This window comes from Colletotrichum spaethianum, assembly GCF_022836535.1.
Source record: "Colletotrichum spaethianum MAFF 239500 DNA, contig02, whole genome shotgun sequence".
NCBI classification, from domain to species: domain Eukaryota; kingdom Fungi; phylum Ascomycota; class Sordariomycetes; order Glomerellales; family Glomerellaceae; genus Colletotrichum; species Colletotrichum spaethianum.
The window spans coordinates 1,954,591-1,971,481 of record NW_026054772.1 but is presented as its reverse complement, the minus strand read 5'-3'; the positions used below and the strand labels follow the sequence as shown (position 1 = coordinate 1,971,481).

The window sequence follows — 16,891 nt, the reverse complement described above, 5'->3', positions numbered from 1 at the left end:
ATGCAGTAAGCGCTTACTTGCATCAGGCGCTTTTCATGGCGCCAATGTGGTCAAGCAATCTCGCAGCAAGTGGGCTAGTTTGACGATGAAGGTGCTTCCGGAATCACTCCTATCTCGATGCTTCTCACTCTCCCGAAAGCCCATTCCGGGGAAGGAATCATGCCGGGGTACAAACAGAGCATCTCCTGCATTGGAAAGAGAGACAGCGAATACCGCATGACACGCATCCGACTTGTGACGGCGTCGAAGAGTCGAGGACTACCCGATATGAACCATACGCCTTGAAAGGCGAGCGAGAGGGGCGCAAGTAGATATGCTGGTGGTTGCCCTCCGGATACAGCGGAATATCTCACGTCGAGGTTCCGAATGGAGAGACTGTGCTTGCGTCTATTTTCGAGTTTCACAATAATGTTGTCCATTCATGTCGTGATGCTCTGCATCTGCGTTTCTCACCTTTACACCGATCCTTGATTGAGCACCTTGCAGCATGGAGCCGCTAGGGGCGCAACCGCGCAAGGGTCTCCCTGGACTATCTGTATCTTTTTACAGCGAAATGCCCGTAAACAAACGTCACCGAACAACAATCGTCCGACTCTGAAACCTTGACCGGCCATCAAAATCCAGCAGATTCGGGCGTAGGGCTTCAAGTATGTCAGCACCGTAGTGAGTTCTGTTCTTGGGCGCATCTGCAGGCGAGTTCTGACGACCTTCTCAATCGGTGCTGGCTCGAGGCTCGGCACTGTCTTTAGTATGCAGGACATGACAAAGCACTCCTCAATTATCGAAATGCATGCGCTCTCCACAGAAGATGGGGATCTGACTTTACTGCCTGAGTGAAAATGCTGTGGTTCTCAAACTCCGATTGCGACTCAATAATCGCTCTGCTGTGTGTCCTTTTAGGTTGGATGTGCTCTACAAGGATTTAGTTAGTATCATCAAACCCAGCTTTACAAGCTCTCGAGTGAAAATTCTTGACGTACCCCAGCCGATTGCCCACGCAACACCACGTAAGACTTGAGAGAGACCTGTTTGTCGCTACGGCCTTCCAATCGCTGAGTATTTCATCATTGTGAGCATTGCCCATGTGCAAATGATCTAAGCAGCTGGAAGGAGGACTTGCGAACGCCAACTAGCCAACGAGTCCCAACGAATGAGAAAGAAATACAGGCTAATGGAGATGATATGAGGCCGGTATATCGATAATCCAACCAAATTGAAGGCTATGTGGTCTTGCTGTCTGCGGTTGGACTTGATGTAACACAGCCTTATCATAAAGTTTGAAGCTTTGGTAAAGACATCAACTCAATCAACCAGTCTGAAAGACCTTGGAAGTAGTTCTTTCCATATAATATTGCGCACATATGTTTCTAGCTAGCTATGGCAGTCATACGTGGTACCAATCACAGATCGGATGAAGGCTCTTGCTTTGCTTGAGTCTTAAGAACACCAAGTCAAGCAACATGTTTAGCACAGACAGAAATTTAGAACATGATAGCGATTTCTGTTAGCGTGCTGATGGAAAAGAGCAAAGATTTACTTGCTTGTCGGAAGTCATCGCCCGAGTATCTGTTCCTGACACTCATATTCGCACTTAAATCGACCTCTTCAATTAGCCTTTGTCCAAGGCCATCGTATTGGTTTCGCTGCAGAGAAGGGCTATCAAAGTAGGTAAATTCCGTGCTGTCCCCTTAGAAGGGTCTGATGAAAAACATAGTCGGATAGATTGTAGTTTGCAGTATAGTTTCAAACAATCAAACAAGTCTCCAGTGCGACCACACGCATCTCCTAGGCAGCCAACTGCCTCTATGTTCGAGAAGTTCGGTCCAACGTAAGCTTTTAGCTCATATCTCGTGGCTGTGCATCCCTCAGTCTATGTCATTGGGATGGGGACGTGCCTTCATTGTGAGCTACATAGGCTGGCCGTAGATATTGCCCATAATGTTACAGCACGCGCCCCAACGATGGAAACTTAATCCGTTGGGGATATCTCCAGCCATTACTCAACTTTGGACTGAAATACGGTACATTCAATATGCAGGCTCACCAGCTAGTTCATGCCGTTAACAATTAGCCGAAACCTGCAGCGAAATCGTGCTTTGGTCTCGACGAATAGTTCGCCCTCTTTGACTGCCAGTAAGTTCGAGTTGCTCGCATACTTACAAAAACATAAGGATCTCTCTTCTTGGTAACCCTACACTCACGGAATTCGAGCACATCACCCGGAGTCGCAATCATGGACCTCTCAGAACTCACCAAGAAGACGATCGACGTCTTCCGCGGCTCCACTTATACATACTACACATCGCCGGCCCAAAAGTCTAAGCTAACTCTCATCCTTTTCCACAGATGGCCCGACACCGCTCATCTCTGGGTCGGCCTCATCAATGACCACCTCTATCTCAGGGTTACGGCATTACTGCTGTAGATAACCTCGGATTCGGCGAGTCTTCCAAGCCCACCGACACAAAGATATACGCATGCGATGGTATCGCAGCCGACGCTATTAAAATCCTCGACGCAGAAGGCATCAACAAGGCGATATCGCTTGGTCACGATTGGGGCTGCATGATCGCCCAGCGGCTGTACAACTTCCACCCCAACCGCGTGTGTGGTCTCGTCGTCATGCTCAATGTCGCCTACACGGTACGCACGGATCAATTCGACCTCGACAAGATCAATGAAAAGACCAAAAAGATGTTCGGTCGAGGCATTCACGAATATTGGCACTTCTTCACGGCTGACGACGCCTTCGAAATCATGAATCAGAACCTTGAGTCCGTCTACGCCGCTGTTTTCGGCAAACCCGAAATCTGGTACGAGACCGTTGTCACCCTGGGCGGCATGCGTCGCTTTGTCAGTGAGGGCCGTACGCAGCCGACGCAGCCGTTCGCGACCTCTGAGCACAAGGCGGACTCCATGGAGCGCTTCAGCAAGGACGGCGGGTTTGCGGCGCCGAGGTGTGTGTATACGGCCACCAGCACGGCTGCTCAGACTGAGTCGGACAGAAAGTTAACCGAGGAGGCCAAGACGGTGAAAGTCTCTGTGTTGTATTGGGGCGGCACACGAGACTACGTGTGCAGACCAGAGTTATGGCAGCAAAGCATCGCTTCTGGCATACCACCCAACGTGAAAAGTCTCACTCGGGCCGGTGGGCACTGGGCTTTTCTTGAGAGGCCCAGAGAATTTGGAATGGACGTGTTACGATGGTTGCAGGATACATTCCCATAGGAAATGGTAGCGAAATAGTTTGGTACTCGATGTGGGCATTCTCTTTGTCTTTCGGGGTCGTTTGAGAGCGGTGTGTTTGTTGTGTTAGGTTTGTTAGGGAGACCGTCGAATAGTGACAATCAGTCGAAATGGATTTCGCAGGGATGGCCTAGCAAGCATGAGTGCAGCGGGGCAGTCGAATTATCATCTTCAGCCACGAACATACAAAAGTTAAAATATTATCAACCTCACGATGTAGGATTGAGACTGGACGATCAGGGGATTGAACCCTGGGCCTCCCGCAGACATCAGAGACAATGCAAAGCGGGCGCTCTACCACTGAGCCAATCGCCCGGTGTAGTGTTGTGACAAGTGATGCCGCAATCGGATGCTCACGACGGCCGAAAGTGATACTGAGAATCCCCGCCATGCGCGCCCTCACGCGAGCGGAGAAGTCAGCACAGCAAAGCCACGACAACGAGACACACTATCAAACCCTAAGTGGATTGTCACTTGTCTCCATCAAGCCCCACAATGACACAGTAAAGCCGGGGCGAGCTGGAGTCTACCTGGATCAAATGTTCAACAGCAACTGGGTCATGATCGGGCACAAAATCAAGCTGTGGGAACTGGATGTTTCCGATAGGTTCTTGAGCCACCTGCACGAGACATGTTGCCACACCGAGCGAGGCTTAGCCTCGATTTCTCCCCTTGGTGTAGTTGGTTCATCACGTTCGACTGTAATGGTTACATTGTCATCGAAAGGTCTCTAGTTCGATTCTGGAAGGGGAGAATTTCTCTTTTTGCATTTAGCGTGGTGTGTATGAGTGGTTTTTGTTCATCTCTCAAGTTATGTGGCGTTGCGAAAGGTAGTTATTGATTATTTTTATCCTTTCTCGCAAACATTTGGCCATGTCGATTTACCCTTCGAGGAACAAGACTAAGCGCCCGTCGATTAGGCGAGAGTGACAGTTTGTGACCCTCGCAGGACTGAGGCATTCTGAGCTCAATCTTTCGCTGCTTGAAATACAATTCACCAGCCACATTACACGCGAAGACAAGCAGTTAACAGGATCACTTCTCGACTCAGACATCGCGGTTATCCTCCCTCCATGACCGCTGCCCAATGCCCCCGTCAACATCAACGCCCGCGCGGCGTTCCTCCTTGATCGCGTCTCTCGCCTCTTGTTGCTCCTGCTTCTTCCTGTCTCACTGTTATCATCAAATTCACTCATACATCGGGCTTTAGTCTCAGTCCCAAAAAAACAAAAACAAAACACTTACTTCTCAAGCCCGCTGCTAAAATCATCGATCCGAACCTCCTGCCCGGGCACTTTCTGCGTTCCGCTCTTCCTCTCGACAGCGTCCGCGACTTTGCCTTCGGCCAGCGTCTCCATCTGCTCCGCCTCGACGTTGGGGTTCTCCAGTCCCTTGCGAGACTCACTTTCAGAAACGTATGCCGTGTTCTCGCGCTCCGTCGCGTCCACAGGACCCGAGGAGTGCACTCCGGCGCCCAACGCGCTCGGCACCGCGTCGTCGGTGGACCGGGTCTGCGACTGCGGGAAGGGCGTGCGGCCTAGCGCCGCGTCGCGCGCAGTGGTCTCGTTCTGCTGAGTATGGGAGGCGGCGGCGTTCTCGACGGGGTTGCGGGTTGCCGGGTTCGAGGCCGTGGTGTAGGCTTCCGCCTTGGGGGGCTGAGAGGGCATCGAGGACGACATATTTAGTGGTTGGCGGTTTACAATGTTGATGAGATATGTGGAACTAATAATGCGGCTGAAGTATCGGCTGCTTTGAGACTTTTACTGCGTGCAATGAATGAGATGTTCTCGACATGAGTGTCCGGGTTGCACAGGTCGTTCATGCGAAAGCTCCAATGATATCAGTGACCGTTCGATGACGTCGGTGGGCGGGCGGCCGTGGATCGACGCTTGTTCACTCGATGACAAGGCGAAAACAAATCCTGTCCGATTTCCCCATTTCCGTCATTTCAAACCCGCAATCAATTCAGTTTATCACTTTCTGTGGTCATGGAAAACTGTTATCTAAGCTGATTGCAATATGTTTGGACCATGGGCCGTCCTATTGCTGGTTGTTTCCTACCGTCCAGATCGTGCTGCATCACGCCTCTTTCCAGCCCTGACCTTATTTGAACACAACCGCACCTAAGAAATCAAGCTTCTGCAAGCTATTCTACTCGCACAAATGAACCATCGTTGTATCAATCGCGGGCCCCAGCTGTCAGAAGCCGGCGACGGCGGAGCTCGGTGACCCGCTCGGTGATCGGCTCCGGCAGCCGCCGACCGGGTGTCCCGTCGTCCCTTCCGAATTTGTATGTACATCAACTCTTTCGTCGCTGGCGAAAGCTACATGGACTGGCATCAACGGACTCTCTGATAAACAGTCTCGGAACTTGCAGTTTGATGATTCGATAGGGCAACCCAGCCAGCAGGGCGTCGTGGCGGCAGCAGCTAAACTCCACAGAGAGGGACGGCGTAGCCCGAGGGAGACATGGCTTCTCGACTCGTGTCCTCTGTAGAGTGCCCCTAAGATATTCGTGCTAACGTTGGTGGTGATGTTAATGATCAGCTGTGCCTCCATGTCTTTAAGCCGGCGTCTGCAACGCACCTCAAAGCCTTCCACACCAATGTTGCAGCTTCCCAAGATTCATGGGTTTCAACACGTCGACCCCCGCGTGGACGACAATAATTGGTCATAGCACCTCGTAAGCACATGTTCACTTCGTGATTGATTTCGTCCGAAGGTTATCCCCAAGGATGCGATGCGATATCCCCTTGTTCGGATTGGTCCGCCGGCGCGGGGTCATCCCCTCTTCGCTCGCGATCGATACCAAAATTGCATCACCGCTAATGCCACAACACTGCATCCCATCTATTCTCTACAAGGCAGCCTGATGTTTCCATCAAGCATCCAGGTCTCATTGGCCGCACTCGCATATCGATACTCCAGCCAAGACAAACTATCCATCGAGATGGGGGTGGAGCGTCCGCGCACACGGTTCCGATTCGGCGTCCGCAGGTGCTGCCGAGTACCGGCGAGAAATTGTTTGGCCCAATGTCTACCACCTGTGCTCTCCCAACAGTTAATCCGCAGATCTAGCGCTTCTCTATTGTAGGATATGAGTCGTAAATCGCGTGACATCGCGCAAGCTTTCGCCTCAACGGCCCGGGTCTCGGTGTCTGGAGTGGTGTGTAGTCGTAACAAGGGCGTGTATAAGATACAGCTGAGGTCCTCTGTCGAGGTTTCATGCAACCATCCTCATTATACGTGAAGCAGCGTTCATAGTGAGAGTAATTCAACAATGTCTCCATCAGCAACAGAGGCCGCAGCAGCCAAGGTCGAGGATATCAAGGCGAAGATCCTTCCCACGAAGGAATCGCAACCTGATTCTGACTTTACGTCTCAAGATGAGGCGCTCCCCGAGCTCCTGACAGGCCACAGAGAGCCACTCAAGCCGACCGGTGTTCTAGACCAGTACGAGCACTTCGACGTGACGCCCGTCATCGGCCGCGAATACCCGACCGTCGATCTGAAAGAGCTCCTCAGGGCCCCAAACTCTGACGACCTGCTTCGCGACCTAGCAATCACCAGTAAGCCCATTCTCCACTGGGGAAGTATACATGACTGACGACATGCTTAGTCTCGCAGCGTGGCGTTGTATTTTTCCGCAAGCAGGATAATATCGACAACGACCTGCAGAAGGAACTCGTCCAGCGCCTCGGCGAGCTTTCGGGGAAGCCGTCGACTTCGAAGCTCCACATCCACCCTGTCAACAACTCTGGAAGAGGCGACACCACGGACGACGAGATCAGTGTCATCTCGTCGGCGCAGGCGAAAAAGCTGAATCTGCACCGCTTCCTGAACTACAACAAGAAACAGACGCAAAAGACGCAGTGGCACTCGGATATCACCTTTGAGCCAGTGCCGAGCGACTACGCTCTGCTGCGCCTGACACAGCTGCCAAAGACTGGAGGAGGTCGGTTCCCTCCACTTTTGCATTCTCTCACTCCGTTGACATCCTTTTAGACACGCTCTGGGCCTCGGGCTACGAGGTATACGACCGGATATCGAAGCCACTTCAAAAGTTCCTCGACACCCTGACTGCGACATACGCCCAGCCAGGCTTCAACGCAACAGCGGAGAGTAACGGCTTCAAGCTCTACACCGACCCCCGCGGCGCCCCGGAGAACGTCGGTGAGCTCCTCGAGGCCGTCCATCCGGTCATCCGCACCAACCCAGTAACCGGGTGGAAGAGCGTCTTCGCCACGGGCCAGCACGTGGCCAAGATCAACGGTCTGTCGGAAGGGGAGTCGAGGCACTTCCTCGACTGGTTCGTGCAGCTGATCGTGGAGAACCACGACCTGCAGGTGCGAAACCGCTGGCAGAACGAGAACGACGTGGCAATCTGGGACAACCGCTCGGTGTACCACGCCGCGACGCCGGATTATCTGACGGAGGGCTTAGGAGAGAGGAAGGGGTCGCGTTCCGTGAGTCTTGGAGAGAGGCCGTACTTTGATCCCCAGAGCCTGAGTAGGCGGGAGGCCTTGCGTGCAGAGGCCATTGCCAGCCTAAAGTCGGACTCGAGTTGAGACAGCTGTACAAAGCGGAATGCAGATCGTGCGAGGTTCACGGGGCCTCGGGTGCGATTTCAGTCAGACCGGGCGGAAACCTCTGCTTTTCAACCTAGGGCTGTTCTCTGGATGAAGTAGCGCGCGTACTGGACCTTGGCCAACACACGGTCTATGGCTCGCGCTCTGGTCTTCTAGGTTGCCTACTGAGCACTCTTTCTTTCTCTTCTTTTCCGTCTATTTCGAGCGGAATCTAGAATACAGTTTGGGAGAAAGATCAGATGAGGTCGTAAGCCAGCCGATGTTCCGCTTTTCGACCGGCCCCCGTTAGAGTTTATAGCCATTGTCATGGCAGTCGCAACAGCCAGGTCAAAACAGAGCACGTTCGCTTTCGTCGACCCCCAATCCCTAAAGATCGAGTGGATGTTCGTCACAACCATTTGCTTGTTTGCCTGCTTGTTTGCTTGCAGAGAGTCGGGCAACCTGCCTCTACGCATGCAGAGAAAATGGCCGTGATGGATACACCCTTCAGCCATGAATTAGCAGCGAGGTTTGAGACTTTGGGAAGAGCAAGGAGGGACGTTGGAGTCTTGACATGATGCAGACTCCGTCCTTTCTGCGACAGTGAGACGCTGGAACGGTTTGTGCTGAACTACCCGGTGCCGTTACTTGAGACACTCTGTAATCCGGTTCCTTCCTGTCGGAGGCAGATGAATTAATGGCCCAGGAGGATGTGGCCACACCGAAACGCTCTCGTTTCTCATTGTCCCGTTGAATCAGTGTTCCGTAGCGAGTGAGTCGTCAAAATACCGCAGTTGGCAGGAGGAATAGAAACCGACGATAGTGGCATACAAGCAGCTCATCAGCTTCCGGCAGCTGTCGTATGAGGTCCGGTCTGGAGCTCGGGTGCGTTGGGCTCCCTGTGCCCTGTTCAACACCCGACAGCCGAACATGGGTCGTATCGGTGACCGCCAAGCGACTCCATCGTAAGCCCGGGTGACTGAAGCTGACCGAGCCAGAAGCCACGAGAGTTTTGGGGGGGGTCTCTAGATGCTTCGGATAACACGATTTTTGAGCGCTAGCGGCGAAGTTTGAACCTTTGAGAGGGGTTGATGAGGCAGCGCCGAGTACAGTGTTGTCATGGATCGGGAATTCGAGCCGACATGTTGGTCAAATAGGAGCTGAGAAGCTTGGTTCAGACGTGGATTTTGAGCACTAGACCGGAGGGTTCGTTTGTTGGAGGACAAGCCGAAGCGAAACAGACACGGCTGCGCGTGTGCTGCTCATACCTGGTGCAGTTGGGATGAAAGGGGTGGTTGACCGATGGAGATGGACAACTCCCCAGGACTCTTCCTACTCGCTCCATGCCAAATGAGACGACAGCAAGTTCACAGCGCGTCACAGCAGTGCCAGCAAAGGCAAGTCTTCACGGCCCGCTGCACGGCTTCCGGCCAGAATCCTCGGGCGACAGCTGCGGCAGCAAACTTACAACCCACACGGAGCCGCGTCAGTCGCTTAGCTTCAGGGGCGACTCTAGCCATAGCCGTCCCGGGTCAGCCACAATAAGGGGGTGGTGACCCCTGCACCGGCGCACTGTGTCTCGCTGGGCACCTCTTCCGCATCGGGTAAACTCGACTGTATCTCAAACTGACCTCTCACTCGTTCGGTCTCTTGCGCCCACTCACCCTCCGTGATGTTGCCGTGGTACCGGTATGGACGTGAACACCCGCCTCGAGTCGACTCGACCTATGCCAGAGCGCGTCTATGCAGAAACTCTAAAGTAAACAGGGCCGGCCAGATGCGAGGAACGCGAGACGGCCGGATAGGCGAGGCCTGCTCCGGCATCTTCCCCCGAACCGACGACTCTACACCCTTTTGTTTTCCCAGAGTCGCGGCTCCAACCCATCGGGTCCTTGGCAAACGACCGAGCTAGAGCTGAAACGCCCTCATCAAGGGAGGCCCGTCGTCACCCTCAAGGCCTGGCATACCTACCGCCTATCGTTACACCGTACACCGTACACATGCACCAAGATATTCTCCGACCGACGTTGAGAGATAACCCGAGGGAGGCTCTTCCCAGCCGTTCTAACCGCCTCATGCCTGCTCAACTCTGTTGATCTCCCGACTGCATGGGTGACTCAGCGGAGGAAACAATGGCTGCTGTGTTTGTATGTCTCCCAAGGGCCAATCCTCCGCGGTGGAGGAGAACAGAGCTGGCGTCAGGGGGAGCACGACCAGATCCGTGCAAGTCGGACTGTTAGAGAGAATGCTTCGCGTTTTCTGATGGAGCTGTTGTTCGTACGACGCCCCTTGTTGGTTATGGGAGTATCATCAACGGAACCGTGCATCCGGGCACGTATTTCGTTCTGCCATTCCAACTCTGCAATATAACAACGCTTCAAGATCGGTATTGAGAAACGCATTCGCCCTGTAGCATTGAAATCCACCGCACCGATTCGCGCTCCCAAACCAAACCGCTTCACCACGGCCCGGGGAGGGCACCACGAACCACAAAGATGTAACGGGAGCGGCACATTGTCCCGGCCTCCTCCTCTTGTTCCTCCTCTTGTTCCTCCTCGACCCCTACCCAATATTAACCCAGGCCTGGGCTCCGCTGATTCGACCACACAACACTCCCGCTCCTTTATCCCGTTGTCACCGCTTTCCGGCTGCGGGTACATTTTCAAGGCCGCCCATCCAACGGGATCATCACCCGAAAGTCTGGGGCACTGCTACGCAGTGGTCTGCAAGACCGCAGAGACCACTAGAGAAACGACAGGGGTTCATGTGTCTGTCACAGATCGTCTCCATCCACCCCCCTGTCGTTGCCCCTGACCCGTCGTGCGCGTCCACATCGCGGCCATTTCTCTTTCTGATTATCCTCGACTAGCAGGGGCCGCATCGTTGCACCCGTTCCAGAAGCCCCGTTGGTATAAGGGCGAGTGACCCGCCAACCGGCTTCGACGCCTCCTGGGTGCTTCCTTTTCTCTCTCGTCGTCTGAATCTTTTGGGGGCGTCTTCACTCCTTCGACGTTCGACAGGAATAGTACGTCGAGCTCGGCCTCGTCTAGGTCAACGAGTCCCTTCGAGTGCGAGCCACTGGTGGCGTACGGAACACAGTACACATCTCGAATACACAATCAACAGCCCAAGTCAATAACGGACCTCACTACCTCAACCAAGGCGGTCAAACATCATCGCCAATCCTCGAAGAAGAAGAAGAAAACCAGCTTCGAGACAGAACCCCCAACCAAACAATGGCCTCATGACAGCACTTCCCCTGACCGACACCTCTAACATGACCAAAATGCCGCCGCCGCGCCTCAGCATCGGCACCGGCGCTGCCCCGCTCCTCGCCCTCCGCTCTGTTGTCCCCGACGCCGCGGCCACGGCGACGACAAATATCACAGCCCCGCCGTGGCTCAGCCTTCTCTCCCCGCCAGACGACCCGAACGAGTGGAACGGCGCCTCCGTCGTGCCCGTTGCCGTCATCTCCGCCATCGTCGCGACCGCCTTCGTCTGCATGCGCTTCTACACCCGCGCCCGCATCCTCCGCTCCATCGAGTGGGATGACTGGACCATCCTCGCGTCTCTGCTGTTCGCCATCGCCACGAGCGCGGGCATGGTGACACGTACGTTCTGCTCCCGATGCCCCCCCCCCCCCCCCCCCCCCCCCCCCCCCCCCCCTCAATTTTTAATATTTCCCGGACTTTGCCATGTGAGAAATTCTGGATCATTGACGATGCCCACAGAACTCAAGTTCGGCCTCGGCGAACACCTCTCCTACGCTTGGCCCTCGTACTCCTCCTACGTCGAGGCGGGGATCTTTACAAACCTCTTCTACTCCATCAGCCTCACCCTGACAAAGATCTCCATCCTGCTCCTCTACATCCGCATCCTCACCTACGACCTCTTCCGCCTCCTCGGCAAGATCCTGCTAGGCGTCGTGCTCGTTTCCCACACCTGGATCATCATCAGCATCCTCACGACCTGCATCCCCCTCAGCGCCGCCTGGAACTACGACCCCTCCGCCCCGCCCGCCTACTGCCACCCCATCTCCGTCTTCTGGGGCAACGCCGTCATGCATCTGATTAGCGATTTCTTGATCTTCCTCCTGCCGTTGCCCGTCATCGCGACAATGCGCCTCCCACGCCGGCAGAAGATGGGGTTGTACTTTGTCTTCTGCCTCGCGTTCCTGTAAGTCGTCCATGCCCCCATGCCCCCCTCCGTACCGAACAGCAACACTAACACCACCGCCCCAAGCGTCTGCGCCATCTCCATCCTCCGCCTCGTCCGTCTCTTCCATACAGACGAGTCCCTCGAACAAATACTAGACGTGACCTGGTCCAACGTCCGCATCGCCAACCTCACCAACGTCGAGGTCCACGCCGCCATCGTCACGGCCTGCCTCACGACGCTGAAACCCCTCCTCACCCGCCTCTTCCCCGCCTTGGCCACATCCGTCACCGGCAGCGGCTCCTCCTCCACTACCTTCGCCGCCACCCGCGACGAATGGGAAAAGAACTTCTCCACCGCCGACGCCGAGGCCCACTACCAGCGGCCCCTCACCATCGGCACCAAGCCGAACCGCCCGCGGGTGCAGCGGGACACCTTTGCGAGCATAGACGACATGAAGCTCGCGCTGCCGACGCCCGAGGACGCCGACGTCCTGACGTCCATGAGGCCGTCGGCGGATACCAAGGGCGGCCGGGACGGGGAGTTCCGCCTGGCCGAGGTCGACGCCGGCGCGCCGCTGCGGTGGCCGTCGATGCTGGTGCGCAAGTCGAGGCTGCAGATGCCGCAGGGCGTAAAGACCCGCGGCTCGACGCTGCGGCGCGCGATGAGCTACCAGTCCGTCGACCGGCTCAGCACTTCGGTTTCCGAGAATCGAATCTCATGACGCACATGTACAACAACTAAGGGGCGTTTACTGGGGGATTCTTTTCTGTTTTTTTTTGATAGCGAGCATATACAACAAGCAGGCGCACGCGCACGCACACACAGCTGACAGCTGATAGCGTTGACAACGCGGCACAGCAACGAGCCACTGGGCTCTGGATCACCAGGAACATGAAGTTAGTCACACACGGCGTTGGAGTAGCAAAAGGTGCTTAGGGTGGTATCATGCGGTTGTATACCCGTTCAGTGCAGAGCGCGCCTGTTCATAGTGCTACGAATAATGACGTTTTCCCAAAAAGCCAACGATCCAGTTGCTTGTTTTAACGCTCGCCGGTTACCCAGAGGGTTCTTCTTTTTTTTGTGACAATCTGAATTTGGTCCTTTTCAAGGGGTCAGCAACGTGGAATCTTTCGATAAGACAGGTCGTATTGTGCTCACCTGCTTCCAAACAGAGCCCCCTTCCTCCACTGTCTCATGGCTCGACGACCTTCTCGTCTGCCTTTATATCATAACGCCCGCCATCTGGTGATGCGGGGTTTCAAACATGTTGGTTCCATTTCGGCCACAAGTTTAAGAGATGAGATCAGCCACGTTCATGGGCATCTCATCGATCTGGGTCGAGTAGTACACTGCAGTCCGAGTCAGCTCCATCATCTGCCCAATGGGTTCGGACGATACTCACACTCAATGTCGCGCAGAATGCGCACGTCCTCGCTGGTAACGAAGTTGATGGCAACACCCTTGCGTCCAAAGCGACCACTTCGGCCGATGCGGTGGATGTAGTTCTCACGGTTGCTCGGCAGATCGTAATTGATGACCAAACTGACCTGCTGGACATCGATACCGCGCGCCCACACGTCAGTCGAGATGAGCACACGGCTGTTGCCCTGGCGGAAGTCTTGCATAATGCTGTCGCGCTCCTTCTGCGGCATGTCGCCGTGCATGCTGCTGACGGTAAAGTTGGCCTCGCGCATCTTGTCCGTCAACCAATCGACCTTCCTACGGGTGTTGCAGAAGATGACGGCCTGCGTGATGGTCAGGGTGTCGTAGAGATCGCACAGGGTGTCGAACTTCCAGTCCTCCTTCTCGACGGCAATGAAGTATTGCTTGAGTCCCTCGAGCGTCAGCTCGTCACGCTTGACAAGGATACGCACGGGGTCGGTCATGAACTTGGTCGTCATGTCCAGCACGTCGTACGGCAGCGTGGCGCTGACGACGACAACCTGCGTCGCGGGGGGCAGGTAACGGTAGACGTCGTAGATCTGCTCGCGGAAGCCGCGGTTGAGGAGCTCGTCGGCCTCGTCAAGGACGAGCATCTTGATGTGGCGCGTGCGCAGGTGGCGGCGGCGGATCATATCGGCGACGCGTCCCGGGGTGCCGGAGACGATGTGCTGGCCGTAGTCGAGCTTACGGATGTCCTCGCCGACGTTGGTGCCGCCGATGCAGGCATGGCACTGGACGTTCATGTAGTCGCCGAGGGCCATGACGACGGACTGGATCTGGGTCGCGAGTTCGCGGGTCGGGGAGAGGACGAGAGCCTGGGTCTCGCGCACCGCCGTGTCGATGACCTGGAGCATGCTGATCGAGAAGGTCGCCGTCTTACCCGTACCGGACTGGGCCTGGGCGATGGTGTCGCGGCCCTTGCAGACCTGGACGATGGCGCGGGACTGAACGGCCGAGGGAGACTCGTAGCCGTAAGCATAGATGCCACGGAGGAGGTTCTCTGCGACACGCAAGTCAGCATGCGATTATCCAATGGCAACGGGCAGAGGGGTGAGTGGTGTTCGGCAGCCTTACCCTTGAGAGACATCGACTCGAAGGTCGGGTGGACGGTGACTTCCTTGGAGGTGGAAAACTCCATCCTCTCCTCGGCCTTACGGTCGATTCCGCTGCCTTCCGCCATGATGATGGTTGTGTATTGAGCCGGGGTGGTGTGTAGTGGTGTTTGTAGAAACGGGGTTCGCGATGGTGTTTGATGGTGTTGCGGGCAGTCGACGCAGGCAGGCAAAGGCGAATTTTTAGAGGGGCGCGCTGAAGCTTCAATGGGCGCGGCGGCTTTCCAGAGCAGTGACCTTGCCTCAATGGAAGAGCCCAGCAGGACCGGCGCGGAAGATCCAAGAAGCCGGGTGGTGGAAATCAGCGCCGAGTTTGCCACAGGGCGGTTTCCACAGCGCTCGACAGCAGCTTTGCAATCGCCAGAACCAGAGCTAAAGCGACCTTATTCAGTGGGCCACTCAGCAGTCGCGCTCGCCCAGAAGGCTGCCGACCTCGAATTTTCCCCGTAGCCTTGCGACGACCACCATCGTCAACCCTCCCCACGAACTCCCCCAGACAAACACACACAAACAGCTAGCCCGGTTACACTCCCCTACGCGCGCGACAATGGGCGTAATCGAAGAGCAGCGCTACCTCCACGAGGACCTCGAGCGCCTCGAGCAGGGCATCGCCGACCGCATCAGCGAGGAACCGAAACACATCCGCGACCGCCTCAACCGTGACCACGAGATCGGCCAGCTGCTCGACCAGATCCAGGCGCAGTCCGTCAAGCTCCTCGATATCTACCGCGATGCCGACGGCCAGCGGTCGCGTGAGATCCAGAGCATTGGCACGGGCGACCCGTTTGAGGAGTTCTACAGCCAGCTCAAGGATGCGCGCGAGCACCATGCCAAATACCCCAACGAGCAGGCCGAGAACTCGGAGGTGCGGTACCGCGTCAAGAAGCCCGACGACGGCGAGATCATGCCCTACATCGTCGACCGCCTCTTCACGGGCGAGGAAGGGTTCGGCCGCTTCTTCGACCTGCACACCTGCCACGAGTCGTACCTCAACCTGCCCAACGTCAAGCGCCTGTCGTACCTGCAGTACCTCGAGGTGTTTGACAACTTCAGCCCGGGCCAGGGCGGCCTGAAGCGCGGCGAAAAGCTGACAGACCAGTACTTCAAGTACGTCGGCGAGCTGGCCGAGTACCTCGAGTCCTTCATGCGGCGGACGCGGCCGCTCGAGAACCTCGACAAGGTGTTTCTGGGCTTCGACAACGACTTCGAGACGGCGTGGGAAAAGGACGAGGTGCCGGGGTGGCAGAAGGAGGAGGGCACAAACGGCACGGCGCGGGAGCCCAGCACGGCGGACGCCGTCTGGTGCGACGACTGCGAGAAGGAGTTCAAGAACGAAAACGTCTACCGGTCCCACCTGACGGGCCGCAAGCACATCAAGGCCGCCGAGGCGAGGAAAGCGCGCCGCGACGAGGAGGGCGGGGACGGGACCAACGGCAGCACCGACGGCAACAAAGTGTCGGCCACGAGGCTCAAGGAGAGGGCGGTCGCCGAGCGCGAGTACCGCGTCAAGCGGCTCGCGGCGGCCATGAGCACGGAGCGCGGCGACACGCGCGTCAACGTCGAGCGGCGGCAGGGCATGACGGAGCGCGAGCGCCAGCAGGAGCTCGAGAACATCATGAACCTGTCGTACTCGGCGCCCGGCGGCGGGGGCATGCACGGCGGGGCGGACGACGGCGATGACGACGACGACGGCGACGACGGCGAGGAGAAGATCTACAACCCCCTCAAGCTGCCGCTCGCGTGGGACGGCAAGCCGATCCCCTTCTGGCTCTACCGGCTGCACGGCCTGGGTGTCGAGTTCCCGTGCGAGATCTGCGGCAACTTTGTCTACATGGGCCGGCGGGCGTTCGACAAGCACTTCAACGAGGCGAGGCACGTGCACGGCCTGCGGTGTCTGGGCATCAACAACACGAGCTTGTTCCGCGACATCACGAGCATCGAGGAGGCCGTCAACCTGTGGGACAAGATCCAGCGCGAGGCCAAGAAGTCCAAGGTCGACGAGGGCAGCGTCGTGCAGATGGAGGACGCCGAGGGCAACGTCATGCCAGAGAAGGTATACTACGATCTGCAGAAGCAGGGCCTGTTGTAAACGGGGCGAGATTTGACGAGTGGGGGGTCAGGAATGAGGGCGCCAGGTGTATAAAAAAAAAAAGGTAATCCGAGTCGGAGCCTCCAAAGACGAGAGGCAAATGGGGGGGGAGACACTTGTACATGTAGACGATCATCTCCTCGCCCCTATTGATGAATGGGGCGTGGGACAGCAGAAGAACCTCAAGCGTGGTCAACTATTTTTTTCCCCCGTTCAAGTCAATGAATGATGAGGTCTGGAATCCATGCGCGTGATCCGGTTGCAACGAGAACGAC

General features: G+C 56.2%; 6 protein-coding genes and 2 non-coding genes across 8 annotated transcripts; 5 read left to right on the top strand and 3 right to left on the bottom strand.

The window, feature by feature from the left end:
• Positions 1-2,233: 2,233 nt before the first annotated feature.
• On the top strand, positions 2,234-3,228 carry ColSpa_01434 (bifunctional epoxide hydrolase 2; the record flags this gene model as incomplete). The annotated part of the gene is made up of 2 exons (XM_049267646.1): positions 2,234-2,371; positions 2,404-3,228. 2 exons carry the CDS (start codon positions 2,234-2,236, stop codon positions 3,226-3,228), a joined length of 963 nt encoding a protein of 320 aa, XP_049123603.1.
• A 247-nt stretch (positions 3,229-3,475) lies between these two features.
• ColSpa_tRNA_037 lies at positions 3,476-3,561 on the bottom strand. The gene is given in 2 exon segments: positions 3,476-3,511; positions 3,526-3,561. It is a non-coding gene; the product is annotated as a tRNA-Ala (tRNA).
• A 351-nt stretch (positions 3,562-3,912) lies between these two features.
• ColSpa_tRNA_039 lies at positions 3,913-4,000 on the top strand. The gene is given in 2 exon segments: positions 3,913-3,951; positions 3,965-4,000. It is a non-coding gene; the product is annotated as a tRNA-Tyr (tRNA).
• Positions 4,001-4,293: 293 nt separating this feature from the next.
• ColSpa_01433 (uncharacterized protein) lies at positions 4,294-4,925 on the bottom strand (the record flags this gene model as incomplete). The annotated part of the gene is made up of 2 exons (XM_049267645.1): positions 4,294-4,411; positions 4,492-4,925. The coding sequence occupies 2 exons, from the start codon at positions 4,923-4,925 to the stop codon at positions 4,294-4,296; spliced, it is 552 nt and encodes a 183-aa protein (XP_049123602.1).
• Positions 4,926-6,526: 1,601 nt separating this feature from the next.
• On the top strand, positions 6,527-7,814 carry ColSpa_01432 (alpha-ketoglutarate-dependent taurine dioxygenase; the record flags this gene model as incomplete). Its single annotated transcript, XM_049267644.1, has 3 exons — positions 6,527-6,815; positions 6,866-7,201; positions 7,252-7,814. 3 exons carry the CDS (start codon positions 6,527-6,529, stop codon positions 7,812-7,814), a joined length of 1,188 nt encoding a protein of 395 aa, XP_049123601.1.
• A 3,286-nt stretch (positions 7,815-11,100) lies between these two features.
• ColSpa_01431 (uncharacterized protein) lies at positions 11,101-12,693 on the top strand (the record flags this gene model as incomplete). The annotated part of the gene is made up of 3 exons (XM_049267643.1): positions 11,101-11,425; positions 11,546-11,990; positions 12,057-12,693. The coding sequence occupies 3 exons, from the start codon at positions 11,101-11,103 to the stop codon at positions 12,691-12,693; spliced, it is 1,407 nt and encodes a 468-aa protein (XP_049123600.1).
• Positions 12,694-13,262: 569 nt separating this feature from the next.
• ColSpa_01430 (ATP-dependent RNA helicase FAL1) lies at positions 13,263-14,595 on the bottom strand (the record flags this gene model as incomplete). The annotated part of the gene is made up of 3 exons (XM_049267642.1): positions 13,263-13,321; positions 13,375-14,415; positions 14,490-14,595. The coding sequence occupies 3 exons, from the start codon at positions 14,593-14,595 to the stop codon at positions 13,263-13,265; spliced, it is 1,206 nt and encodes a 401-aa protein (XP_049123599.1).
• A 479-nt stretch (positions 14,596-15,074) lies between these two features.
• Positions 15,075-16,616, top strand: ColSpa_01429 (pre-mRNA-splicing factor sap61; the record flags this gene model as incomplete). Its single annotated transcript, XM_049267641.1, has 1 exon — positions 15,075-16,616. One exon carries the CDS (start codon positions 15,075-15,077, stop codon positions 16,614-16,616), a length of 1,542 nt encoding a protein of 513 aa, XP_049123598.1.
• Positions 16,617-16,891: the final 275 nt, after the last annotated feature.